We start from the raw sequence: 27,895 nt of genomic DNA on the forward strand, positions 1-27,895 counted from the left end.
GAATATGCACATAGTCTTTGCAATATTATTTATAACATCAAAAAATTGGAAGCAACTTAGTTTTCCAACTCTGAAATAATTGTGGAATAAACCTGTGCACTTAAAAAATTATATTACCATAAAGCTATAATTACAAAGACTACAATGTGAAATATGCTTATGATGCAGTAAGTGAAAAAGCAGGATACAAAATTATATTTTAGAGATTATTGTGATTAGATTAAAATATATGCATTTGAAAAATATTCTGCAAGGTACATTGGAAAATGAAAATAGTTTTTTTGGCAATATAAATGAGTTTTGTTTTTATATCTCACATTTTCTGTAATGTTTTTATATTGCTTTTATAATTTAAGAAAAAAATAACATAAATGGGCATGAAAATCTCTTATGCCCATTTATGTTATCTTGAAACATATGTTTTATATTGCTTTTATAATTTAGGAAAAAACAGCTTCAAAGATGTAATGTTTTTATATTGCTTTTATAATTTAAGAAAAAAACATACATGGGCATGAAAATCTCTTATGCCCATTTATATTATCTTGAAAGGAATTAATTTAAAATCTTACTAATTACAAATGCAAATCAATGTCTTATCTAAGCAAGAGGGCCATTAACAGTTGTAAGAAATATTCATTTTGTCTCTGTCCTTACAAATATATTTCACAATTATCGAGGAAAACTATGGTGTTGGCTTGGTAGTTAATAAGAGGATAGAAGTTGAGTGTATGTGAGTCTTAAAAGTAATAACTTGTTTTAAATTGGATATATTTATATCCACTGATCATCTAAATACCAGTGGTTTCTCATATCTATTTTTGTTCTGAATTTTAAATTTGATCTTTAATTTTAGTCCATTATTTACTATTTGTTTCCCAAAGGTACAATAGGTTTTTTTTAAAAAAAATACTCTTTCAAATGAGTCTTAAATCCTAATATAAATTTGATGTGAAGAGTAAATGAATTTGTGTGAACATACTCTGGAACACAGTTGTCATCTCAGGCTTGGTCATGACTTTATATTTACATTTACGTAAGTTTGAACTTTTGTGCTGTACTTTTATTTCATTTCATTTTTAAAAAATAACAGCTTTATTGATACATAATTCACATACAATGCATCTATCTAAAATGTACAATTTTAAATTGTGATTTTTAGTAAATTCACAAAGTCATGCAATCATTACTATAATCAATTTTAGAAAGTTGTTACTATCTCAACACCACACACCCACCCTTGTACCCATTAGCAGTCACTTACCACCACCCCTACCCCTAGGCAACCACTAATATACTTGCTATCTCTATAAATATGCCTATTCTGGACATTTTGTATAAATGGAATTATATAATATATGCTCATCTGTGACTGGCATCTTTCACTTTGTAGAACATTTTCAAGTTTCATCTATGTTGTAGAATAAATTAGTATTTCATTTTTAATTGTGCAATAATATTCTATTTTATGGATATGCCACCTTTTGTTTATCCATTTATAAGTTGAGCATTTGAGTTGTTTTTACTTTTTGACTATTATGATGTCATTGTGAACATTCATGTACAAGTCTTTGTGTAGACATATATTTTCATTTTTCTTGAGTATATCCCTAGGAATAGAGTTGCTGGGTCATATATTAACTCTGTATTTAACATATTGAGGAATTGCCAGACTGTTTTCCAAAGCAAATGCACCATTATACATTTCCACCAGCAAAATAGGAGAGTTGCAACTTCTCCACATCTTCACCAGCACTAGCTGTTATCTGTCTTTTTGATTATAGCCATTCTAATGAAAGTGAAGTGGTATCTCATTGTGGTTTTGATTTCTATTTTGCTGATGACCACTGATGTTGAGCATCTTTTCATATGGCTATCAGATATCCATATATCATTTTTGGAAATATGTCTATTCATATCCTTTGCCATTTTTAATTGAATTATTTGTCTTTTGATTAAGTTATAAGAATCTTTTATATGTTCTATATACAAGTCCTTTATTAAATACATGATTTGCAGATACTTTCTCCTATTCCATGGGTTGTCTTCACTTTTCTTAATGGTGTTCTTTGAAGCACAGAACTTTTAAATTTTGATAGAGTTCAATTCATCTATTTTTTTTTTTCTGTTACTGCTGGAGCTTTTGGTGTCATTTTTTAAAAATCATTGTCTAATCCAATGTCATATTTATACCTGTTTTCTTCTCAGAGTTCAATAGTTTTAGCTCTTACATTTAAGTCTTTGATTTTTTTGTGTGTATACTATTTTTTAGAGAATTTTTAGGTTTATAGAAAAATTAAGCATAAGGTGCAGAGATTTCTTTTGCATAGCCTCCCCCATAGTCAGCATCCCTCACCAGAGTGGTACATTTATTACAATTGATGAACCTACATTGACAAATCATTATCACCCAAAGTCCCTAATTTACATTAGGTGTCACTGTAGGTTTGGACAAATTTATAATGACATGTTTCTACCATTATAGTGTCATATAGAGTAGTTTCACTGCTCTAAAAGTCAGCTGTGTTCCACGTGTTCATCCCTCCTTCTCCCCAACTTCTGGCAATCATCAGTGTTTTTATTGTCTCCATAGTGGCTTTTCTTTTCCCACAAAGTCATATAATTGGAATCATATAGTCTGTAGCCTTTCCATATTGGCTTATTTCACTTAGTAATATGCTTTTAAGTTTCTTCCATATCTTTTCATAGCTTGATAGCTTATTCCTTTTTTAGCACTGAATAATATTCCATTTCCTGGATGTGCCACAGTTTAATTATCTTTCACCTACTGGAGGACTTCTTGGTTACCCCACTTTTTGGCAGTTATAAACAACGCTTCTATAGACATCCACGTGCAGGCTTCTGTGTGTAAATAAGTTTTTAACTCCTTTGGGTAAATACTAGGGAGAGTAATAGCTGGATCATATGGTAAAAGTATGTTGTTCTGTAAGAAATTGCCAAACTGTCTTCCAAATTGGCTACACCATCTTGCATTCCCACCAGCAATGAATGAAAGTTGCTATTGCTCCATATCCTTGCCAACATTTGATATTGCCACTGTTCTGGATTTTGGCCAATCTGTGTGTTGTATATCTCACTGTTTTAATTTGTCTTTCCCTGATGACAAGTAAAGTAGAACATCTTTTCATATACATATTTACCACGAGTATATCTTTTATTATGAGGTGTCTGTTAAGGTCTCTGGCTTTTTTTTTCTTTTTTTCAGAGTCTTACTGTGTTGTCCAGGCTGGAGTGCAGGGGTGCAATCTTGGCTCACTGCAACCTCCACTTCCTGGGTTCAAGCAATTCTCATGCTTTAGCCTCCCAAGTCGAGTATCTGAGACTACAGGATCATGCCACCACACCTGACTAATTTGTGTATTTTCAGTAGAGATGGGGTTTCGCCATGTTGGCCAGGCTGGTCTCAAACTCCTGGCCTCAAGTGATCTGCCCACCTTTGTTCGCCTCCCAAAGTGCTGAGATTACAGGCTTGAGCCACTGCACCCAGACTCTGGCCTATTTTTAATCAGACTGTTTGTTGTCTAATGTTTTAAGAGTTCTTTGTATATTTTGGATAATAGTCCTTTATCAGATAGGCATTTTGTAAATATTTTCTTCTAGTCTGTGGCTTTTTGTATTATTGACAATGTCTTTTTCAGAACAGAAAATTTTAATTTTAATGAAGTCCATCTTGTCAATTCTTTCTTTCATGGATTTTGCCTTTGGTGTTGTAACTAAATAGTTGTCAAATTCAAGGTCATCTCGATTTTCTCCTCTGTTATCTTCTAGGAGTTTCATAGTTTTGCATTTTACATGTAGATCTGTAATCCATTTGAGTTAATTTTTGTGAAGGGCTTATGTGTCCAGATTCATTTTTTACATGTATAAGTCTAGTTTTTTCAACACCATTTGTTCAAGACTGTCTTTCTTGCATTGTATTGCTTTTACTCCTTTGCCACAGAATAGTTTAATAGATTTATGTGGGTCTATTTCTAAATGTGTATTCTGTTCCATTGATCTGTTTTGTCAGTTATTTCCCAATACTGCACTGTCTTGATTTCTGTAACTTTATAGTAAATCTTGATGTTGGATAGTGTCAGTCCTCAAAATTTGTTCTACTCCTTCAGTATTGTTTTGGCTATTCTGTATCTTTTGCTTCTCCATATAAACTTATTAGAATAAGTTTGTTAATATCTGCAAATTAACCTGTTGAAAATATGATTGAGATTACATTGAATCTATAATTAATTTGGAAAGAACTGATGTATTGACAATATTGAGTCTTCCTATCCATAAACATGGAATATCTCTTCATTTATTTAGGTCTTCTTTGATTTCTTTCATCAGTTTTGTACTTTTCCTCATCCAGATCTTGTACCTATTTTATTAGACTTATATTTAAGTATTTTATTTTGGAGGGTACTCTGTTGCCCAGGCTGGAGTGCAGCAGCAGGATCTCGGCTCACTGCAACCTCTGCCTCCCTGGTTTAACCCCTGCCTCTGCCTCCTGAGACTACAGGGGTGCACAAATATACTTCACCATGTTGGCCAGGCTGGTCTCGAACTTCTGACCTCAGGTGATCCACCCGCCTTGGGCTCCCTAAGTGCTAGGATTACAGGGGTGAGGCACCACACCCAGCTTGTGTTTTAAATTTCAAGTTCTACTTGTTCATGCTGGTATATAGGAAAGTGATTGACTTTAGTTATATTAATCTTAGTATCAGCTCTATCAGCTTTTGCCTCATGTAATTTGATGCTTTCTGTTTTGGAAGGTTATTAATTACTGATTCCTGCAACCTTGCTATAATTACTTACTAGTTTTAGGAGATTTTTAAAAATCAATTCTTTTGAATCATATCATCTGTAAACAGTATTATTTTATCCTTTCAAATCTGTATACTTTTTATTTTCTTTTTGTCTTTTATTACATTAGTTAGGACTTCCAGTATGATGCTAAAAAACAATGAGAGAGGCAACAGTCTTAACTTGTTCCTGATACTAGTGGGAAAACTTCAAGTTTCTCACCATTTAGAGTAATGTTAGCTGTAGATTTTTTGTAGATATTCTTTACCAAATTGAGGAAATTCCCCTCTATTCCTAGTTTACTAAGAATTTTTTTTTTTTCCATAAATTGCCATTGGATTTTGTCAAATGCTATTCCTACATCTGTTGATGCTGTCATGTGATTTTTCTTCTTTAGCCTGTTGATGTGATACTAACTGATTTTTGGATGTTGAACTAGCCTTGCGTAACTGGGGTAAGTCCCAGTTGATCATTGTGTATAATTCCTTTTACACATTGTTGAATCTGATTTGCTAATTTTTTTTTTTTGAGGATTTTTGCACCTGTGTTTATGGGAGATGCTGGTGTGTTGTGTAGTTTCTTTTCTCATAATGCTGTTTTCTAGTTTTGGTATTAAGGTGGTTTTGGCCTCACAGAATGAGATAGGAAGTATTCTTTTGGCTTTTGTCTTGTGAGAAATATTGTGGAGAATTGGCATAATTTCTCCTTTAAATATGTGGTAGAATTCAACAGTGAAACCATCTGGACCTGATGCTTTCTGTTTGGAAAGATTATTAATTACGGATTCAATTTCTTTGCTACATATAGGCCTATGCAGATTATCTGACTTTTATTTATTTATTTTTTTCTTCTGCTTGCTTTGGATTTGATTTGTTCCTCTTTTTCTAGTTTTTTGAGGTGGGGGTTTCAATGATTGATTTTAGATCTTCTTTTCTAATGTATGCATTCAATGCTATGAATTTCCTTCTAAGTATTACTTTTGCTGAATTGTAAACATTTTGATAAGTTATGGTTTCATTTTTATTTAATTCAGAATATTTTTAAGTTTCATCCAGGATTTCTCCTTTAATCCATGTGCAGTTTTTGAAGTATGTTGTTTAGTCTCCTAGTAGTTTGGGATTTTTCAGTTCTCTTTTGATATTGAGTTCCAGTTTAATTCTACTGTGGTCTGAGAGCAGACAGTGTATGATTTCCATTCTTTTAAATTTGTTAATTTTTTATGGCCTGGAATGTTGCTAAATGTTTCATATGAACTTAAGAAGAATGTGTTCTGCTGTTGTTGGATGAAGTAGTCTCTAAGTGTCTATTAAAACCAGTCAACTGATGATGATACTGAGTTTCACTATGTCTTTACCAATTTTTTGCCTGCTGGTTGTGTCCATTTCTGATAAAGAGATGTTGAAATCTCCAACTATAATAGTGGATTCATCTGTTTCTCTTTCATATCTATCAGCTCTTGCCTCATGTATTTTGATGCACTGTTATTAGGAGCATACACATTAAGAAGTGATTTGTATTCTTAGAGAATTGACCTCTTTATCATTATGTAATGCCTTTCTTTGTCTCTGATAAGTTTACTTGCTGTGAGGTTGAATCTGTCTGAAATTAATATAGCTCCTCCTGCTTTTTAGAGTTATTGTTAGCATGGTATATCTTTCTCCATGCATTTACTTTTAATGTATATGTATCTTTGTATTTAAAGTAGTTTTTTTTTTTTTTTAAACAGCATATAGTTGGATCTTGATTTTCAATCCACTGGGACAGTCTCTGTCTTTTAATTGGGGTATTTAGACCATTGATGTTTAATGTGATTATTGATGCCAGGCATGGTAGCTCATGCCTGTAACCCCAGCACTTTGGGAGACAAAGGCAGTCAGATCACCTGTAGTCAGAAGCTTGAGACCAGCCTAGCCAATGTGGTGAAAACCCATCTCTATCAAAAATACAAAAATTAGCTAGTGTGGTGGTGGGTACCTGTAGTCCCAGCTACTCAGGAGGCTGAGGCAGGACAATCACTTGAATCCAGGAGGCAGAGGTTGCAGTGAGCTGAGATCTGCACTCCAACCTGGGCAACAGAGTGAGACTCTGTCTCTAAAATAAAATAAAATAATCTACCATATTTGTTATTGTTTTCTGTTTGTTGCCTTTGGTTTTTGTTTCTGTTTTTGTCTTCCACTCTTTTCCCACTTTTTATATGTTTAATTGAGCTTTTTTTTATGATTCTGCTTTCTCCCCTCTTTTAACATATCAGTTGTATTTTTTAACTTTCTTTTAGTGATTGTCTTAGAGTTTGCAATATACATATAAAACCAATCCAAGTTCACTTTCAAATAACATTATGCTACTTCCTAGGTAATGCAAGTATCTTATGATAACAAAATAATCCCTGTCTCTCCCTCATCTCTCTTGTATCATTGCTGTCATTCATTTTGCTTATATATAAGTTTACATAAACATATAGATGTATACATTTATGGATACATGGGCAAATGTTGTTGCTATTATTTTAAACAAGTTGTTATCTGTTAGATAAATTAATAATGACAGAAGATTTTATTTTATCTTCATTTATTTCTTCTCTGATGCTCTACTTTTCTTTATGTAGATCTGAGTTTCTGACCTATATCATTTTCCATCTCTCAAAAAAAGTTATTTTAACATTTCTTGCAAAGTAGCTTCACTTTATTCATTAGAGCCCTCTGTATATTAATCATAGTTGTTTGAAATTTCTGGTCTGATAATTTCAACATCTCTGCCATATCTGAGTCTGGTTTGATGCTTGTTCAGTCTTTTTAAACTGTGTTTTTTGCTGATAGTATATTTTATAATTTTTTCTTGATAGCCAGACTAATGTATGGAGTAAAAGGAATAACTATAAGTAGAGCTTTAGTAATATGGTGGTCAGATGTTGTGGGATGGGAATTCTATATGATTAGTTCTCAATCTTTTAATAAGCCTATGCCTCAGGACCATGAATTTCACATGTGCTTCTCATCTGCCCTCTTAGGCTAAATCCTGCTTTCAAGGTAGATTGTTTTTTAGTGTTTTCAATTTTTTTAAAGAATAATCTGAGAGTTTCACATTTTTACAGCGTTTATGTCATGGTTGGTGCAGATGTCCCGTTTTCTTCTTGTTTAAGAGAAGTTGAAAATCCACAGAATCAGTTGAGATGCAGTCAAGAAATGGAGCCTGTAATAACATGTGATAAAAAATTTCGTACTCAATTTTACATTGATTGGTGCAAAATTTCATTGGTGAGTTTTTATTTTGTTTTTTTGCAAGTGTGTTAAAAATTATGTGGCTGGAGGTGGTAACATTTGACTAAAACTTGAATTGCTTTTAGGAATAAACCCTGGTTTTACTTTAACTGCGGTTGACTTCCCTGAGTTTAAGGATCTGGTAAGGTCGTTGACAGTGCATCCATTTAGGAAAGAATATATCCACTTTTGTACTTATTCTACCCTTGATTAGTTGCTGGGGCTGGATTAGCTTGGCAGGTGGTCCAGATGAACCGCTTGGACATCCATATAGCTGCTAAATGGGCACAGATAATGGAGTTAGTATGATATGTGCAGAGATTCTTCTTAAATATTCTGCCACTACCCACTTTGGAGGAGAGGATGGAGTACAATAATAAATCTGAAAACAAAGCAATATGTGCTATGATTTAATATTCTGAAAACTCAAATTATAGGGAAAGTATATAGAGACAATTCCAAGTGAAAAAAGAATCTTACCCATAATTCATAAACATTATATTTCTTTCCAAATCACATTTTAATTTGTATGTTAAAAGATTTAGGAAAATGTAAAATTTCAAATATATTTAAGATATGTGTAATATTTTATATATGTTTATATATCATTTTATATGTCTGTATATAATTTTTAGATCCTATTATCTGAAAGGTAGGAGAATTGTTTTAATTCTTTGTTTTTTTCTTTTCATATTTAATGTATCCAACTGATGTTTTAATTTAGTGACCTTTTAGTTTTAACTTCTGTCAAATTTTTATGATTGGTGATGAGTGAATTAGATCTAAGTTTAAAGTTGACATTTGAACAAAGTTGTTGACACATAAACACAACTATCACTTCATGTCTTAGAGAGCCAGCTGCAGGCAACTTTCCAGGATCCAGTTCTAGAGAACATATTACTGACGTTGCAGCACTTAGCACTCCTTGTGGCCTTTTGCCTTGAACTCTTCCTCTCATGCCTCTTGTCTCATGGCCCTTAGAAAAATGGCCTTCTTTGCCTTCCTAAGTCAAGTAAAATTATTATTATAGGCAAATTTGCTCAATATTTCAATCATGGTGCTAATGATACAAGGGTTCAGGAGACTGAGCAGCTGCAGCCATAACTTGGATTCCTCTCCCAGCATCAATGGACAGCAGATCCTAACAACACCATTTTACTTGTGGTTGTTCTGGAAAATGAGTTTATGTTTAGGACTATTACCCAATCTCTAAAAGTTTAAGAATGACATATGCCTTGAAGATTTTTGTTTATGTGGTAAGGTTTTATAAGTGGAAAGTTTGGGAATTTTTATTTTTTATTTTACATGTATTTATTTTTATGCCATATCTTGCCACAAAAGATTTCAGAAAGTTAAATAAGAGTCATACAATAAACATAATAAATAAAATATAAAAGAAATGGAAAATCAGGACCTAAATTTCACCCTCTAAAAATAAGCATAAGGCTGTGTTGGACAACAAGCTGCCTAATGTAAAGGACAAAAAAGAAAAAAATGAAATTCATTAGTTATTTAGTTCTCATTCTTAAAAAGGAGGCACAGCATCCATTCTTTGGCAGAAAACAAAAGTTTTTACTAACATTGTATTATTAAGAAAATTTTTCAAGTGGAATTTTTTGGGAGCAGATACTGAATAATGCTACAATAATTATCCCCAACAGTTTATTTTAGTAGCAAATGTAGTAGCAAATTTCACATGGCTGCATTTTTAGTGTGCTTCAATAAAAACCTTAGTATAATTAAATGCAACTCAGTGAAAGCAGCTCAATTAATGTGGAGGTAAATTAACATAGTGCAACTGTTGTAGTTTTTTTGGTTCTGGGATGGAATTAAGTAAGACTGGGTTAGGTTCCATATTCCCTAGACTGTCTTCCATAAAAGTTACTTCTGTCAACTGGAAGGCAGAAAGATCAAGGACAACATGGTTGGAAATTGTCCCTTTTTTTTTTTTCCTTTCTCTTTCGCTAAACTTAGAAACCATAGGTGCATACCTGGTTTTCAGCCAGTTTTAGGTTTGGTAACATCTGCACTTGAGTATTGCCACTAGGAAATAAGACATTTACATGGTAGTGTAAAGGACTACTGCCTTAGAGAAAGGAAACATAGAAAGAACAACTGCACGCATAGGCACACACATACACATTAAATATGTATACATGTAAATGTATATGTATATATGTTTTAGGGAGAACATAGAAAGTAGACCAAAGTAAAGCCTTTATTACTTTCATTCATTACATTCCCTACCTCCAGTAAATACTTGCAAATTCAAAGTGATAAAGTAATTGGAAAAGATGGCTTTTTAGATAATTTGTCAAAGAATGTTTTAGTGTGTCCAGATCTTAAAACCTCAATGTTTGCAACTATTAATTTATTGTGTAATTGTCTTCTTTTGTATCAGGTTGATAAAACAAAGCAAGTGTCCACCTATCAGGAAGTGATTCGTGGAGAGGGGATTTTACCTGATGGTGGAGAATACAAACCCCCTTCTGATTCTTTGAAAAGCAGAGACTATTACACGGATTTCCTAATTACACTGGCTGTGCCCTCGGCAGTAGCACTGGTCCTTTTTCTAATACTCGCTTATATCATGTGCTGCCGACGGGAAGGAGTGTGAGTACTTTAAGACTAATAAGAAAATTAGAGATCCTGCTAAGATAACAACATAGAAGATTCCATTAAAAGCAAAGTTTCATTTAGCTCATTTAAACAGTTTGTAAATGAATTGAAATTGTGTTCAGTCAAACTGCAATATTTTATTTCTTTAAAATGAATTAAAATAGTTTTAAGTCTAGTAAATCAAATTAGGGGATATAATTAGTTTATTCAAAAGTTATTAAGGCTAGATGTAAATTCATACTGGCAAAACAGTCCCAAGAATAATTGAGGCTACATATTTTGGTTATACAAGCTATCTTGTATGAGCAAAGACTGCTTTGCAGACCTGTAATTGCACTTAAAAAAAATTGTGTTAGTTTGATCAGAAGTGATGGTCAAAATTCTTCTTGAAATCATTCTGCTGTCAAACAAGGTGACACAGTCTAAATGTTTAAAATATATTTTTAAAACCCAACTTAGGAGTAAATTAATGAAAATAAGGTATAATTTGAGTAATGAGTCTTCACTTCATGAATAGTTAGTACTTTCAGGACATCTATGTCAATTAAGGTAATCTCTGAAGATTACCTGGAAGTCAGGGTAACAAAGCAAAGGTTAAAAAATTAATAAAGCAGCAAGTAACAAATTCTTTCATTTTCACATGTAGCTTGATTTCATTATGTCATGGAATTTATTTCAATCAAGGCCTTGATTCTTAATCTCCATTTTTTTTCCATTTTTCTATGTGTTTCTCATCAGTATTCCATCATTGTATGTGTATCATCCAAGTAATGTCATAAACCTGGTGGCAAATGCCGCCTGGTTGTATTTAATAGTAACAATGTCAGCATTTCCACATCATGCAAGAACCCATGAACATATAGTCTTAATGTTCCAAATATCAATGCTATTATTTAATTCATAAATTTTGTTTTGTTTCTAGGGAAAAGAGAAACATGCAAACACCAGAGTAAGTGTCTTCTTTCCTGTTATTTTCTTCATCATTTTTGCCACTTCTCAGTTGCCCATCATGCTCCATACATGTGTGTCATGCTTTTTTTCATTCATCTTTCATAGTTTATTTCATAAATGTGAAAGCTGCTTTCTAAATAGAGATATTTAGGAGAGGTAGAAACTAAAACCTTTAAAAAGGATTTGAAAACTAAGAGTAAACAGATAAAAATTAAACCTAAAATATTTCAGATTCAGAATATTAACTTGCCATTTATATTATGTGATTTCCAATCTGCATTTCTGTAAACCAGAGAACAGATGAAAAGACCTTTCATACAAGTTTTCCAGAATCTACAGTAATAACCTACCATAAAATGAAACTTCTGTGAGTATTTATGAATGCCCCACCAGAAGCAAAAATATAAAAGCTATGATAGTTTTATCTTTGATAGTTTTATCTTAAAATCATAGAAAATAAATAGAAAACTAGTTTGTTACTTAGGGCAGTAATATTAATACAATGCTTCATAGCTTAGTTTAATAAAACACTTATGTATTTTAAAATCAGTTTATAGTTTTCAGTTTTGTTATATTAAAAGTATGTGAGATATCTGACTTTCTGAGATAGTTTGTTGAATGCCCAAAGTGCAATAATGTCTTGTTACTTTAAAAGATAAAAATACTTCATAACTTTTTCAAATCGATGACCCGTTAGGCTAATATATGATTTTAAATATATGTTGTTTTATTTCTTTTTGACCTAGCATCCAACTGGTTCATCACAGTGCTATTCAGAAATCTACCAAGGAGCTTCGAGACATGTCCAAGAATAGAGAGATAGCATGGCCCCTGTCAACGCTTCCTGTGTTCCACCCTGTGACTGGAGAAATCATACCTCCTTTACACGCAGACAACTATGATAGCACAAACATGCCATTGATGCAAACACAGCAGTAAGTGTCCACTTAGAGCCATAATTATTAATATGGATGTATATTTTTACTAATATCTGTAAAGACCAGATCTTTCTGTTGTTGTTGTGTTGTGTTTGTTTGTTTGTAACTGGAAGAGAAAATACCAAAAGGATATTAATTGTGTAAATCCCACCCCTACTGTCCTGAGACAAATACAATACAATTACTTTTAGGAAATGTACGTTTTTCCCCACTACTAATCCAAATAAGACTACATATACCTTAATATTTAAGAAATTGACACTGATACTAAACTCACATATTTGCTCAAAGATGAGTTAATTATTAAAAAAGAAGCATATCCTAAGCATTTCAATTTGATTATTTTTTAGAGATGTTGTTAGAATTATTTGATTTTAACCTATTAAAAATGTTATTACCATAGACCTTTGTAATCTAAATTTTTGCCTTAGAATTAAGGATGTTTGGGCTGTTTTTTGTGATCTGCTTGTATATCAAGGCAAGCAGTTCCAATTTGGGCTATAATTACACCTATTTTATTAGTGCAAACCTTGTCTAGTGCTATAGGGACCAGGGTTAGAAAGCCTGGAAGGACTTTGTAAAGATAAGGGTAAGGGGTGAGGAAATTGTACAGTTGCATTTGGGAAACCATGTTGTACAATGCTGTAATACAGCATTATGCTACATCGTATATTGCTAATATAATGTAGCCTAGTGGTCACATTTTTATATAAGGGAATGGTGTGTAAAACTGTTGTTTATAAGAACATGTCTCTTTTTTTTCTTTTTAACCATATGTTAAAATGAGTTGAATTCAATTGCTCAAGCACTAGAAGTCACAAAGTTGGCTTTTGAGGTCCTCCTCTTTTTCACTTTACTTTTGTAGATGGAGTGGCTATGCAGAAAATCTCTTTCTCACTCTCTCAGTCTCTCTTTCTCTTTCTTGCTCTCACACACACACACACACACACACACATACATACACACCACCCCTTAGGATATGATATTAAAGTGAACACATTCACCTGGGAACTCTGCTGGGTACATTATTCCCATTGAATGCTTATTTTGTAACCAGATAGAATGCATGTGGTAATTTGAAGATTAAATAATAATTAATATGAGTAGTATAGACAGACTAGGTAAGTTTATCCAGAATACTTCAGAAATCTAAAAGTATTATGAATATTTTTCTAAAGTTCTCTAACTTCACTTAAGGTCATACAGACTAAGATGCGTGTTTATGTGCATGTGTATGTGAGAGAGTAATTACATAATGGGTAATGGGTAATTTAAGTAATGAGTAAAATTGCATAAGTTTACAATTTTGAATTTTGGAAACATTAATATATCAGGGATATAAATATTAAAGTCTACAAAATTTAGTTGCACTGAATGAAACAGATGGGTTTCTATACTCTCTGATGGTCAGTAGCCTATCTATTATGGGTCATTATAAAACCCAGTTTACCAGGATTAGATATTGATGAGAAAAATTGGTAAAATTTCAATAATATTGTAATAATTCACAATTGAACCTTTTATGCCCTTTTTAGGTGAAAAATATGAAATGGCTTTGTTATTCATTTTCAAAATGAAAAGAATTTGTACTTATTCTTAAGGTTATTGTTTCTGATATTGTTTACCCTAGCATGTCAGTGAAATGTTGACAGATACCTTTCAAAAATGAAATGGTCAAATCACCTAGGAAAAAGTAGTAGCAACATTGCAAACTTTTAACATGAAACATGAAGTCCTGTAGCTAACCAAATAGTTTATGAATGATAAATTCAGTATACTTAGTATGAATGTGAAGATGAAATGCATACCCTTTTAAGAAGGGTTAATTAGTAAGTGCAAGGCAGCATTATCCAAGCATATGCCTGGTTATCAAGTACTGTAATGTAAAGGTTTTATTTCTCTGTTTTTTAAGCTACAACAGTCCTTAGTCCCTTAGTGTGTTGATATACTTTATGAATCCATAGGAAAAGGTCAGAATAGGCAACTCTTCATAGAATACAGTTTGAGAAATGCTTCTATTGATAATGTAACAATGTTGTAGAATTCTAGAGTAGAAAACTAGTTATAATAAGTAGGGGAACTGGACTACATATGTAAGTCAGTAAAACTCTATTGCTAATGAAATCGAAGAGAGGAAAAAGGTTGCTATCATTTTAAGATAACCTTTTCCAATCATATATATTGAAAATAAGAATAGTTCCTTAAAAAGTATTTTGATTCCCTGTAGTTAGAATTTTACAATGTTGCTACTAATATACAAACAAAATAAAATTTTCTGTCTAGTTTACACCAAATGCATCTTTCTGGTCCTTCCATAACCCCATCAAGACTGTCATTATGTTGATCAGATCTATTTGCAAATGCAATAGGCTATTATATTGAACTTGCAACAATTTAAACACATACGTAGTTTTAAGTCCAGAAAACCTTCACATTATTCAGATTTCTGCTAATGGAAAAGCTCCATTAACTAGCACTTCTATATAAATAGGGTACATAGATAATTGATGATGTTCACAATGATTGTTCTGAGGCACTGCAGGATCATCAAGTGTGTCTGATTCATCAGAGGAAAATTAAATTACATTTGGTGTCGTTTCAGTGTTGAGTGTATATTATCTTTCTTTTATTCTTGGAAATGGATAATATGTGCACGGTCTCTATGGTAACTCCCTATAAGCCAGAATATGTGATTAAATTAACCTCATTTTCCAACCATGCCAGATAATAGGGAATTTATTGTATGGGGTTCATCATAGCTATTCTTCATGGAAATTCAACTTTTACTCTTTACCAGAAAAACAGCCATGTTTTAAAAGTTTTACTTCAGCACTGAGTAGACACATAAATGTTTTGGTCATTTGGACTGAACTGAATTCTCAAAATTAAATGATATGATATTTGGGGAGGCATTACAGTACTCAATAACCAGGTATATGCTTGGATAATGCTGCCTTGTACTTATTAATTTACCCTTCCTAAAAGGGCATGCATTTCATCTTCACATTCATACTATGTGTACTGAATTTATCATTCATAAACAATTTAGCCAGGATTTCATGTTTATTCTTCAGACTTGATACCAGAAATATTCAGACATGGATATGGCTAAAGGTTTACATTGGCCTCTAAGTAAGACTCAAGAATATTCAAAGCTTTCTTTCAAAACTGCATAAAACTAGTTTGTTCCTTTAAAGAAGTCAATTTACATCAGAGGTATAGAGAACTCACAACATTGTGTAATGAATGGCTGCCACCATTATCAATCACATAGTAATATTTTCTTTTTGGTAGAATGTTTCACAGAGTGCCAGACTGGCACTATAAATTAGCCAGTAAGAAAAAATATTTAATCATTTGCAGAAGATAAATTTGAGCCACTGATAAGGGGCAAAGCTAAATTAGGTCAGAAGTGAGATTAGATTATTTACCTATCCTGACATCTAGGCAGGGATAGATAGCATTCGTCATTGACCTCAGAGGGATCTCTGATTTGGTTGTAAGCAAAATGAATAAAGAGGCAGTGGAAAGGGAAGCTGGAGTAGAACCTGGAGATGTGCCCAGAAATGAGGTGTTTCATTTTTTAGGTATTCCTTCTGCTTTTCAAATTACAGAGATAATAGAAATAGGCTGTTAAAACTATCACATAGTCTAGAAAGGTAAGGTCAACTTAATTTGATTTTTGCTAATGTATTTATTATTTAATAAACTTTTTATTTTTGAATGATTATAAAGGTACAGGAAAGTTACAAAGATAATAGAGAGTTCCTAGATACCCCGCAGCCAGTTTCTCCTGTTGTTAACATCTTACAGTACATGGTACATTTGTCACAATGAAGAACCCAGTATTGTTACTTTACTGTTACCTAGACTTCAGACTTTTTTCAGATGTCATTAGTTTTTCCACTAATGTTCTTTTTCTGTTCTAGGATTCCATCTAGGACACAATAATCACTATGTTTCCTTAGTCTCCTCAGGTCTGGGCATTTTCTTCTACCTTTCTTGTGGTCCCATGACCTTGACAGTCATGAAGAGCTCTAGCCAAGTATTATATAGTATGTCCCTCATGCCCTCGTATAGTAAGTTTTTCTGCATCTGTACTTTGTTATCTTTGTAGCAAATAAGTGTTGCCATTAATAGCAGGAAGAATTTTTTTCCTCTATAGACATTCATCTTATGTATTACATTTCTGGAAATCACATTGTAAAGTAATTCTTAAAAGTAAATTCACTTTGCCCAAAGAATCATTGTTGTGATTGGGGTTATGTTTGTGACCAAAGACTTCACATCAAAAATCTATTACATATTTGACTGGCGTACCTCAAAGATTGCCCTTTGTAATTGTTTAAATGAAAAAAATTTAATTCCAAGTAATAGAATTTTAGGTCCTCAAAGGAATGTCAAGAGAGAGTCTAGCCTTGTTCCCAAACCATGTTATGTGTCAGAATCACCGTAGAGCTTTTACAGTATACATCCTGGGGCTCTGAGTCTGGGAATTTGGAGTCTGGTGGGATTGTATGTTATGGTAGTGGTAGAGCTCCTGCAGAGAGCTTCTCAACAAAGGTTGAGAATTCCTGGCTTAATAATCAAAGGACTTACGTTTCAAGATTGGAAAATCCAATCTTGAAAACTCTGATATTTCTGGTCAGGCTCATGAGTGTGAAAAGTTGTTACTCACATTCCTCTACATGGAGTTTTAAAAGTGGAACAGTTTTTCCTAAATTCCCCCATGTGAAACTGTGAAAGAGGAGCAGTCCATGCACATTGTCTAGGAGGGCGGAGGTATTTGGGAGTTTATGCTACTCAGCCTCTAGAGTCTTCCACACCTCCCTAAACTGCCTGAGGAAAATTATATGTAGAGATTGAGAGATAGAGCTAATCAGAAAACAGTGCCTGAATGGCTAAACCTGGAATAGCTCAAAGTCATCGAGAAATTGTTATTTTGTAGTCTTATGCTTGGGGACAGGGGCATTGACTTATGCTTGGGGACAGGGATCCCAATATTTGATTTTCTAAAAAATAATTTATTATTATATTAAATTTGTAGTCAGGTATGCTGTCTTTTGGGGAAAGATCTGCCTCTTCACTATTCTTATGACAACATCAATACCAGTCGATTTTTCTGAAGTGGTAGGCATCTTCATGAGGCCCCTTAGTTAATGAATAATTGGGGATAGTGCTCCACACTTTATGCTAGAAGATATTAATTTGTTACACAAAAATTTTCCTAATTCATTATTCTAAACATAATTCCTAATCCAGGATAATTGGTTCTCCCTCAAAACAGGAGATAGGTTGTACCTAATCTTTTGAAAATTAACAAGTATAAAAGTAGAATTAAGTCTTCTAATTAAAAATAGTATCTAGTCGTTTTATCTTTTATTTAAGTATTTTTCCATTTGTCCTCCCTTTGGTCACAATGACAACTAACTTTATGGTAAAATTTCTTAAATAAAAATTAAGTTTTAATAAAAGAATCAGTTGAAGACAATGTTTCAGGGGACTAAGACTTAAGATTATGGTGTCCTGTTGAGAAGAAGTATCAAGCAGCCAAGAATATTTCTGAGCCATTGATTTCCAAAAATATATTACTATTTCTTATTGTTCAGTGACGCCACCATACTAATTGAAAAGTGAAATGTTTTGTATTCCACGTAACTAATGTCATTTTCTTTCAACTCTGGCATGGATTCTTTGGCTTTATGCAAATCATTTTGCTTTTTAGTCTTGAAATAAGTAGCAATATAATCAGTTGATAATCATCAACTTTACTCACAGAATTACTGTATAGGTTATCCAAGAATGTCAAATTACTTTGAAACGGTTGTACAAATAACAAATAATTGTGTACTTCCCCCAAATCACTTATTTCTTAATTTGCAAATCATTACCTTTGCATTCTTAAAGAATGAAGTTTGTGCAATGACTAATTTACACAATTGTCTATTTAAATGCATGAAATTAATGAAAATGAAATTAGAAAATAATGCTAATAATTTAGAGTTACAGTTTTCTTAAATTTCTATGTAATGCAGTTTATACATAATAATTTTTCACTTTGTCTAATAATAATTATTTTAAATTGTTTTATGATTTTAGAAAGGTCTTTCCTTGGAAGGATTATAGGGTCTCTACTTGAAGTTGACCCCCCTCTCCTGTATGATTGCCTTTAGGAGCCTGCTCTCACCAAAGATGAAAATGCTCCACTTTCTTCCTGCATCCTCTGCATCTTTTAACTAGCAGAGTTGAGGTTGTAGGCATTTTTTCTAGTATGCCTGAAACAGTGCTCTTACTAGCTGTGTTCCTTCAACACTTAAATGGAATACACAGTTTTAAATATGTGTAGATATATCACACCATCATAGATGTATTCACACTCTAATACAGGTTTGCATGTAGTTACAAGTTGTACATATCTTGGAGACTCAAGGGTCCCCCTCAAAACAGGAGATAGGTTGTACTTAATCAGGGGAAGTTGAGTCACAGTAATTTTTGGTTGAGCACCTTTTTGTACACACAAGCACTTTTAATATAACTCATCTAAGTTTCCTTTGAAATTAAAAGGAGTGCATGTGCATTGTTCAAACATAACCACTTAGAACATGCACTATGCTTTTCAGTCCCTAAATCAATATAAGACACACAGTTGCTTTCTTATCTGTCTTCTCTGAATTTCTTGCTAGTTTGTGTGTGGCATTTTTCTCAACCAGCCATATCTTTTCACCTAGCCCAACCCATTGTGATTTAGAAAGTTTAGCAATGCAGCAAAAGAGGAACAAATGGAAGCTAGAGGAGAAACAACAGGGCATAGGTTGTCTTTGATCAGTGGTTTCCAAGCTAAATTCCACAGAAAGGTCAGTTAGGAGGGCCAACAGGAGGGCCAACAAGGGGGGCGCGGGCGTCCAACTACCTCATCCAAATGCTGATATTGAATTTGAAGTATCCTTAATCTAGGGCTTTTGGAAAACCTGTGTCTTTGTTTACCAACCACTGCCTATGTTACAACACCTACATTCTGGACTTTCTTTATCCTCTCTGATTTTTGTATTTTGTTGAAATGTGTTGATTTAATCTGTTAACAGGCTAGGTAGAGCTAGAGATGGGAAGGAATGAGGAAGTGCTTGTGTGGGTGTGGGTGTGCGCGCTTGTGTACAGAGGGTGCACTGTATTTGTTTTGAGTATAGAATAGACCCAAATCAGTTGTACCTGAGTAGGTAAAACACATCCTCCCACCCCATGCCAGATGCCCATCTAATTGCATTTTGACTTCTGTAGTAAAGATGTTTGCCTTGCCATCTTTAAATGTAGAACTTATTCCCTCTTTGTAGTTTATAAATTGATCTTTTTACTTTGTGACCAAAACCAATATAAATACACTGTGTGAAATTCTGAAAGAACAAACAAAATAAAAAAAAAAATACTCCTCTAGCCCACACAGGGATAAGTAAGGCTGATAAGTAACAATAAAAAAGAATACAATAGTTGGAACAAATTATTAAGTAACTTCCTCAAATTGAGTTAGATTGAGTTTATTATTTCCTTAGTAATATATTTAAAATGGAACTGAAACATTAAAAAAAATCACTCAAAGGTGTTAACTATAGATTAAATTAAGAGTTTAAATACTGTTTTCCACTTTAGACTGTTGTATTTGGAACATAATACTTGCCTGGCTGAAATAATTCAGATCAATGGTTTTCAAACTGTTTCTTAGAGATTTCTTAGAATTGCTGTAGGGGCCAGCATGAGAGGCAGAGAAAACAAAGCGGACAGGATTCCTAACTCCCTTGTTTCAACCCAGGCAACCTCACATTTATCTCTTTTGTACATCGCAGTTCCACTTAGGGTTTCAATTAAGAGGAATCCCAGTGCTAAAGAGAAAACACAAAACTTTGAAAATCCCCAGCTTGGATCAAACTTTATTGCAAATGACTGACTCCTAGAGTTTCTTCCATACAGAACCTAAATTGTACATTTTCATAAACTAATTTTAATATTAAAATTTGAAACTAAATGGGTGTATCTGTATGTTAATAAACATGTATATTATGTGAGTCTTTTTATAATATACTTCAAGTTCTGGGGTACATGTGCAGATTGTGCAGGATTGTTATATAGGTATACACATGCCATGGTGTATGTGAGTCTTTTTAATGCTTACTGCTCAGGATACTAAACAAAATAGGATGGTTCTTATTGTTAATATACTTAAGGGCAATTAAATATTATGTGCAGAGAATACAATGACAATCAGCATGTGAATGAAAGCATGCTAAATGGTAACCTAATTGTGAGTTGCTTAGAGAGGAGCCATAATATGTTAAAAATTTTAATAACATTTCTTATGGGAATTTTTAAATTATAAGAGTAATACCTGTATGTTATAACACGTTCTGAGTTGAGTTTACAAGGACAAATGGGAGCTGATTGGGTACAGGATATGGTAGTAGCCATGCTTCAAGCAGACATGGGGCACTCCATGTAGGAGTGAGATATATTGTGGCTTTCCAGCCCACATTAAGAAATCTGAAATTTAATCTGCAGATAAATATAAGGAAATATTGAAATGTGTGTTATTTGAATGACATAATCAGACTTGTGTCTTAGAACAGTAGTCCCCAACCTTTTTGGCACCAGGAACTGGTTTCACAGAAGACAATTTTTTCACAGACCAGGAGTAGTATTACACACTTTATTTCTATTGTTATTACATTGTAATATGTAATGAAATATTATGTAACTCACCATAATGTAGAATCAGTGAGAGCTCTGAGCTTGTTTTCCTGCAACTAGATGGTCCCATCAGGGGGTGATGAGAGACAGTGACAGATCATCAGGCATTAGATTCTCATAAGGAGTATGCAACCTAGATCCCTAGGGTTCACACTCCTATGACAGTCTACTGCTGCCACTGATCTGACAGGAGGCGGAGCTCAGGTGGTAATGCAAGTGATGGGGAGCAGCCGTAAGTACAGATGAAGCTTCGCTGGCTCACCTGCCGTTCTTCACCTCCTGCTGTGCAGCCAAGTTCTATGCCCCAGGGATTGGAGACCCCTGTCTTAGAAGATCATTCTGACAGCAGTAGGCAGAGCGGATTATAAGGAGACAAGAATGTGAATAAGGAAACAAGTCAGACCGATTACAAGGATCCAAGTGAGAAATGATGATGGCTTCAACCAAGCCATTATTAATTAGCAATGGAGATGGGGAAGAATGGGGCAGATCCAAATGAGACAAAAAGAAATGCCAAAGTCCCTAAGTGGTTGAATGTGGGGACTGAAGGAGAGGGAAGGAACAAGGATGACTTCTGCATTTTGCTAATGCATTTGCATGCATGGCCACTGTCATTCCTGACATGAAGATAAAAGAGCACAGATGTTTGAGATAGTGAATGAAGGTTATATTTATTTTTCCATAAAATGTGTGAGCGTATGTATGTCTTCTAGACCTGGATCTGAAAGGATATAGGTTAAGAGCACAAGCCACTGTGTTGACATCTTTACCTTCCATGTCCTAGGTATGTGGTGTTGGATCTGCAAGGCTATTTCCTCACCCATAAAATGGGGAAAATATTAATGTCTACCTCTTAGGGTTGTTGTGAGGTACTTTAGAGTATAGCAGGTAGTGAAAGATTCATGTGTGTTATCAAATATTGTTAATTTTTATTCTCCTCCGACCTTAGTTTCCTCATCTGTAAGCTCATGAAGGGGGAGGGGAATTGTGCTGGATTACATGACTGGGGTTATAGTTACCCATAAAGTTTTCCAATCTAGTATGTCTGCTCTCTTTTTACAAGTGTGTAACAAACACAGTTTTACTCAAAAATGTTCATCATTTCTAGGAACTTGCCACATCAGACTCAGATTCCCCAACAGCAGACTACAGGTGAGTGCTAAGAATAATAAATTCATGTTTATGGATGAATCTAATAGATTAAAAGATAATTATGGCACTATATAAAATGTGTCATAGACATAGACATAGACTTAGAACCTCAGAATAATAGCTTAGATTATGACGTAGATTGGCATCAGAATGATAAACACAGGGTAAATGATCTTAGAGCAAAAGCATCCATGGAGGTCCTGTCTAATTAAGGAAGACTGAATAAAACCCCTTTCCTTTAGTGAAGCTCCCTATTCTTCCCCTTGGTATGAAAGATTCTTAGCTTGGATGCATCCAGGATTTGTCTCAGTAAGTGAGCAGCTTGAAACTGACTCTTACAAAAGGAAACCATTGTGACTAATCACTGAGGCTTCAGTGGGATAAATGAGAAGTGGCTGGCCTGGTTTTAAACCCGCTTTAAAAAGCTGTTATAACATGACCAGTGACAACAAGATGGCGGAAAATTCTCCTTGGACTATTCTATTTCCCTAAGACTTGCTTTCTTTATTTCTTTCAAGTGTCCCTAAAAATTTTCCACAGCCAATTATTTCATTCATCTCTATACTGAGTAGATAACTTATTCATGATTGTCTTCTAATTAGTGGTTGATTCCTAGTTCTAATTGCCAGGCAACCATTAATGCCTTTGTAGCTCTTTTGGAAAAGCAAGAGAAGTTTTAAAAATGTAAGTTGGGTGTGGAATTCTAAGTATGAATAGTGGCATTGTGGTAGGGAAACTATTAAGTAAGTCTCTTAAAAACTTCAGGCACATACAGAAATGTATTGCATGTTTTCATTCAGAAATTATCTTCTCTATTACTGCTTTCGTGAATTTAAGGAGATTTTCGTTTGACAGCTTTTCAAAGATTTGAGGCAAGTATAATGAAATTGTTCATCAGATTTTAGTTACAAGATAATGTTTATCAGAATTTTTCCTACAATTTGATTACTTGTTTTAATTAAATGCTAATGTGTTTCAACAAGACTATTCAATATATTGATGTGTTGTTGCTACTTTGTAAGCATTCAGGCGATTGATGAAGGAACAAACTTTGTTATAAAAATGAGTCACCTAAAGAGAGAAAAAGATAAATGAATTCCTAGTACCACTAATTTCATGGCTATTTTTTTAAAGAGGAAAATTTCTAAAAGAATATTTCTACAATGGAAACGATAGAACTTCATCATTAACCTTGTAGCTTCCACTCTCCTAAGATGTCTATCTTCTGATGCTTAATTATTTCAGGCATGGAGTGAGTAGAAAGGAGGCAATTTCTAGAAAAATAGTAAATATTTCTTTTGAGTATTTAAAAATCTAGACTTTACTTACTTACCCACTAGGGAAAATAGGAAACTTGAGTAGATGATATTAGGGCAATTGAATAGTCACAGAGATTTTTTTTAGCAAGTATGCTTGTTAACTTGCTACATTTTAGTAACAGAGCATTTTCAAATACAAGGACAATTTATGCCTAAACAAATACAAGAGCTGGAGTTTTCCCAGGGGATTTTAAGGTTGTTTAACCCAATTTATAAAATTATTTTTCTGAAACAGATTTTAGGGAGCAGGCATTTTGCTTGAGTCAAGAAAGCTTTGCTCTTCTTTTTAGTTAACACTAGAGCCTATTACCTTCTTGTTTCCTTACATTTTTCTGCAATTTGGATCATATTACTGACTAACATACACTATCTCCTCTTGGTTGTTTTGTTGTTACTATCTCCTGTTGGTTGTTTTGTTGTTATTGTAGTTTTTTCAGTGAGTCCCTACAATATCTAAGTGCCAAAGGGAGAGAGACCACCCTAGCATTTTTTTTTATGATTATGAAAGATTGGTGTGTTTGTACCTCTGGTACATTTAAAACTAAATGGAGGCTGGGTGTGGTGGCCAAGGTGGGTGGATCACCTGAGGTCAGGAGTTCGAGACCAGCCTGGCCAACATGGCGGAAACCACATCTCTACTAAAAAAATACAAAAATTAGTTGGGTGTGGTGGCACGTGCCTGTAATCCCAACTACTTGGGAGCCTGGGGCAGGAGAATCACTTGAACCAGGAGGCAGAGGTTACAGTGAGCTGAGATCACACCACTGCACTCCAGCCTGGACAACAGAGTGACTCTGTATCAAAACAAAAAAAAAAGAAAAAAAAAAAACTAAATGGAGGCATGCCTCCTGGAGAGAAGGGCTAATGGGCAATTTATATTCCTTATTGCCATTCTATTTATTTAAATAAAAAATTTTATTTCTCAATTTCTAAATTATTCTATCTACAAATGCATGGATTCAGTGCTGTTCATATATTTTTGTGAGTACAACAGCTTTTCTATTCTTTTACCCTGATTATCCTAATACTGCAAAGAGGCAGCTACATTTACGCATGATTATCATTAAACAGTAACTGGAGTTTTCCAAGTACCACAGCACACTATGCACGTGTCAGTTTTCTTTATGAAGGTAATTTAGGCACAAGAGTTTGTCTTGGATATCAAGTAATTTTATTTGTAGCTACCTGTATTCAATTTATCAGGAGAAAGTATATCTTGAAGTTCTTTTTTTTTTTTTAATTAAGTTACTTGTTTTCTTTTAAATTCTCATCAAAACTTTAAGAAATGAACTAGCTGCTGGTGTTGTAGTCCTGGACTTGAGCACTAGCTGGGATAACAGAGCAGTTAAAAGCTGACAATCGCATAACTTTTGGACTAGACCCAAACCATTAGCCATTAGGTTTGATGCCCCTTCAGGTTTTCTCATTTCCTCTGCCCTACCAGCCCACATGGTATTTTTTTAAAAGCCATGATTAAAAGGTACAGTCATATATCCTGCAGTCAACCTCATTCTTTTTGTTTATTGTGGGAGGAATTTTCAGACTGTACCTTTTGGGAAATATAAAATATTATAGCTTTGGTCCAAGAAGGAGAGGATTAATTTAGAATTTTTTCTTTCTTTTTTTTTTTTTAAACTAAATACAGAAAAATCATGCAATGTAATTATTTTACATTGTATTAAGATGGAAATTTTATCCTTGCCATAATTTGCTTTGCTCAAAATCTAAAAGTATCCATGCCCTAATGCCTGCCCATATTCATTCTTACACATTGCAGGTAAATGGTATCCCTGAAGAAAGAAAACTGACCGAAGCAATGAATTTATAATCAGATAATATGGCAGTTATATCATATTTCTTTTCTCTTCCAATAATGCATGAGCTTTTCTGGCATATGTTGTGCATGTTGACAGTGTTAAGTGTGTACCAAGTAATACAACATAACTTTCATTTTGCTAATGTATTTTTTTGTACTTAAAGCATTTTTGACAATTTGTAAAACATTGATGACTTTATATTTGTTACAATAAAAGTTGATCTTTAAAATAAATATTATTAATGAAGCCTAATGTCTGGTGAAATTTATTTCAATAAAGATATTTGGTTTTTTTTTTTTTTTTTTTAGCTATACCCACTGAAATGGGAGGCTATTTGGATCTAGAAGCAAGACAGGAGCTGTTACACAAAAAGAGAATAGTTACTGCTAATGTGACATCAGTTAGCTCCAAAACCCCAGAGTTCCTTGCGGTAACTCTTTATGTTCAAGGCTTTATTGCTTCTTCTTACCATTTTGGTCTGCTTCATGCATCTTGGATACTATTGGATCAATGTGGCTATCATGTCACCTAGCAGGGCAGCTTTCCTTGCAGACTGGGCTAGCTGGAAAACCTTCTCTTAATCTACTCTGGGCAAATTTTTGTGTCACCTATTAGTTGGCCAGAGATCACAAAAATTCCAAAATCCAGAAAGATTCCCTGTTAATATTATGTACCACAACTTGTTTTCCACTTAGGGAGAATACTGTATCATATCATTGACATTAGAACCTCCCTCTTCTTTCTAGGACAGAGGAAGTAGGTTCTCTTATTTCTTAAAGATGTCTCTCTTATTTCTTTCTAAGTTATCTAGGGCATTGCCACTTGCTGTTCTCCAGGAGTAATCAGCTTGAGATTGTAAATGTATTGCATCAGAGTCATGGCCTAGGAGGAATGCAATGTCAAGGCTCCAGAGGACCGGATTTTGGCACAGACACAGAGTAAACAAACTGTTGCTCCTGTCAGGTGAAATCAAACTGCTCCTAATAGTCCAAGTGAGCAGCAACAAGGTAACACACGATCGACATATCATGGATTACAGATCAGAAATCAGGAATTTTATTAATCTATTTAGTAAAGAAGCCATTGGGAGATGGGAAAGTACAGTTGGAGTTAGCATTGGTTTTTGCAATTGGTTTTGACCATATTGAGGTATTGAATAGGGAAAGAAATCACTGGACAGCATCTTACAAATCTTTAATAATAGCTTTAATCTCTGCAGTTCCCCCTGAAAAAGTAATCTTGCTTCTAACTTAATATTTTGATGGGGAAAAGAGTCCAAATAATTTCCCCATCGTTGATGCTACCCTAATAGTCCTTAAGGACTTAAGGGTTTTTCTGTTTTTGTTTTTGTTTTACAAAGTGAGGATTCTGCCATATGTTGAGGATTTCTATCCCAACTATACACTCTCATAGTGGGCAAATGGCTGGCTGTTGAGTTTTGGGTCCTTGTGGTAAATTTAAAACACCTTTTTCAGTTAGCCAGCATAATCCCTTGTCCTAAAATACTGACTATAATGGTTCTCCACATTTTCACGAATTCAAGTAAACTTAGATTTAGATTCCAAATCCCCTAAAAGTTTGTGCCTTTTCCACCCTCCAAACTATAGTTACCCATATGCATGACAACCTCTCTTTGAGGAAGGACTAGGTTCAATTTCCACATGGGGTGTACCCGAGGTTGCACGATTTCCCATCATTCCACAGGGTCCATATCTATAAACTGGTTCTTTCAAATTGACTTAAGGGACCATGATTCTTTTAAACATTGACTTTAGTAAGGCCGTCTCCTACCAAACTTGTGTGTTTATTTCTATCCACCTTCAGTCTTTACTTGGAGGCTAGATCAGTAACGGTACTGGGCAGTGAGCAACAAGGGATTGTTGATCTTTAAAAGTGCCAATGGCAGTAATGAAACTGAAAGCTCCTAACCAGTTATTTAGGTCAAAACATGCATTAAAAATTCACATCTGTAAGTCTACACTGATGATAGAAAAGAGTACTAAGTAAAGCTGTTAAGGCTAAATTTGAGGCTAAGAGAATACTTAGAAGAAAATTAAATAGAAAATAACATCAAGGTCAGTGCCTCCAAGTACAGACATAGCAAATAGGTGAGGTGAGTGACCCTTGGGATCAATGGTCCAAGACCTGAGCTATTACTTCTCATGTCTTGACCATACCAATTAAGGATGAATAAAAGCCTTTAAGCAAGCCATCCTAAAATAGGGCAGCTTCAAAAATTTGCCTTTCAGAATTTCCTATTAAACAGCTCTACCATCTGCTTACTTACTGAATGCCTAATACATTAC

General features: G+C 34.0%; 2 protein-coding genes across 6 annotated transcripts in view; one reads left to right on the forward strand and one right to left on the reverse strand.

The window, feature by feature from the left end:
* The window catches only part of SGCE (sarcoglycan epsilon), a 70,245-nt gene extending 44,410 nt beyond the window's left edge, over window positions 1–25,835 (forward strand). For 2 of the 5 annotated variants that reach the window (XM_012450790.2, XM_012450794.2), the window contains 7 exons: window positions 7,895–8,057; window positions 10,462–10,673; window positions 11,602–11,628; window positions 12,377–12,565; window positions 22,410–22,453; window positions 23,291–23,325; window positions 25,550–25,835. In XM_012450790.2, the coding sequence (XP_012306213.2) occupies window positions 7,895–8,057; window positions 10,462–10,673; window positions 11,602–11,628; window positions 12,377–12,565; window positions 22,410–22,453; window positions 23,291–23,325; window positions 25,550–25,600 (721 nt within the window). In that variant the 3' untranslated portion in view covers window positions 25,601–25,835. The remainder of the gene's footprint in view (window positions 1–7,894; window positions 8,058–10,461; window positions 10,674–11,601; window positions 11,629–12,376; window positions 12,566–22,409; window positions 22,454–23,290; window positions 23,326–25,549) is intronic. The other 3 variants (XM_012450791.2, XM_012450795.2, XM_012450792.3) reach the window with 2 other exon arrangements.
* CASD1 (CAS1 domain containing 1) overlaps window positions 1–27,895 on the reverse strand; it is a 120,565-nt gene that overhangs the window by 21,844 nt on the left and 70,826 nt on the right. The gene's annotated exons all lie outside the window — the stretch shown is intronic.

The sequence above is a fragment of the Aotus nancymaae genome, unplaced genomic scaffold (genome assembly GCF_030222135.1).
Source record: "Aotus nancymaae isolate 86718 unplaced genomic scaffold, 86718_ANA_hifiasm-v0.15.2.pri h1tg000025l, whole genome shotgun sequence".
Lineage (NCBI taxonomy): Eukaryota > Metazoa > Chordata > Mammalia > Primates > Aotidae > Aotus > Aotus nancymaae.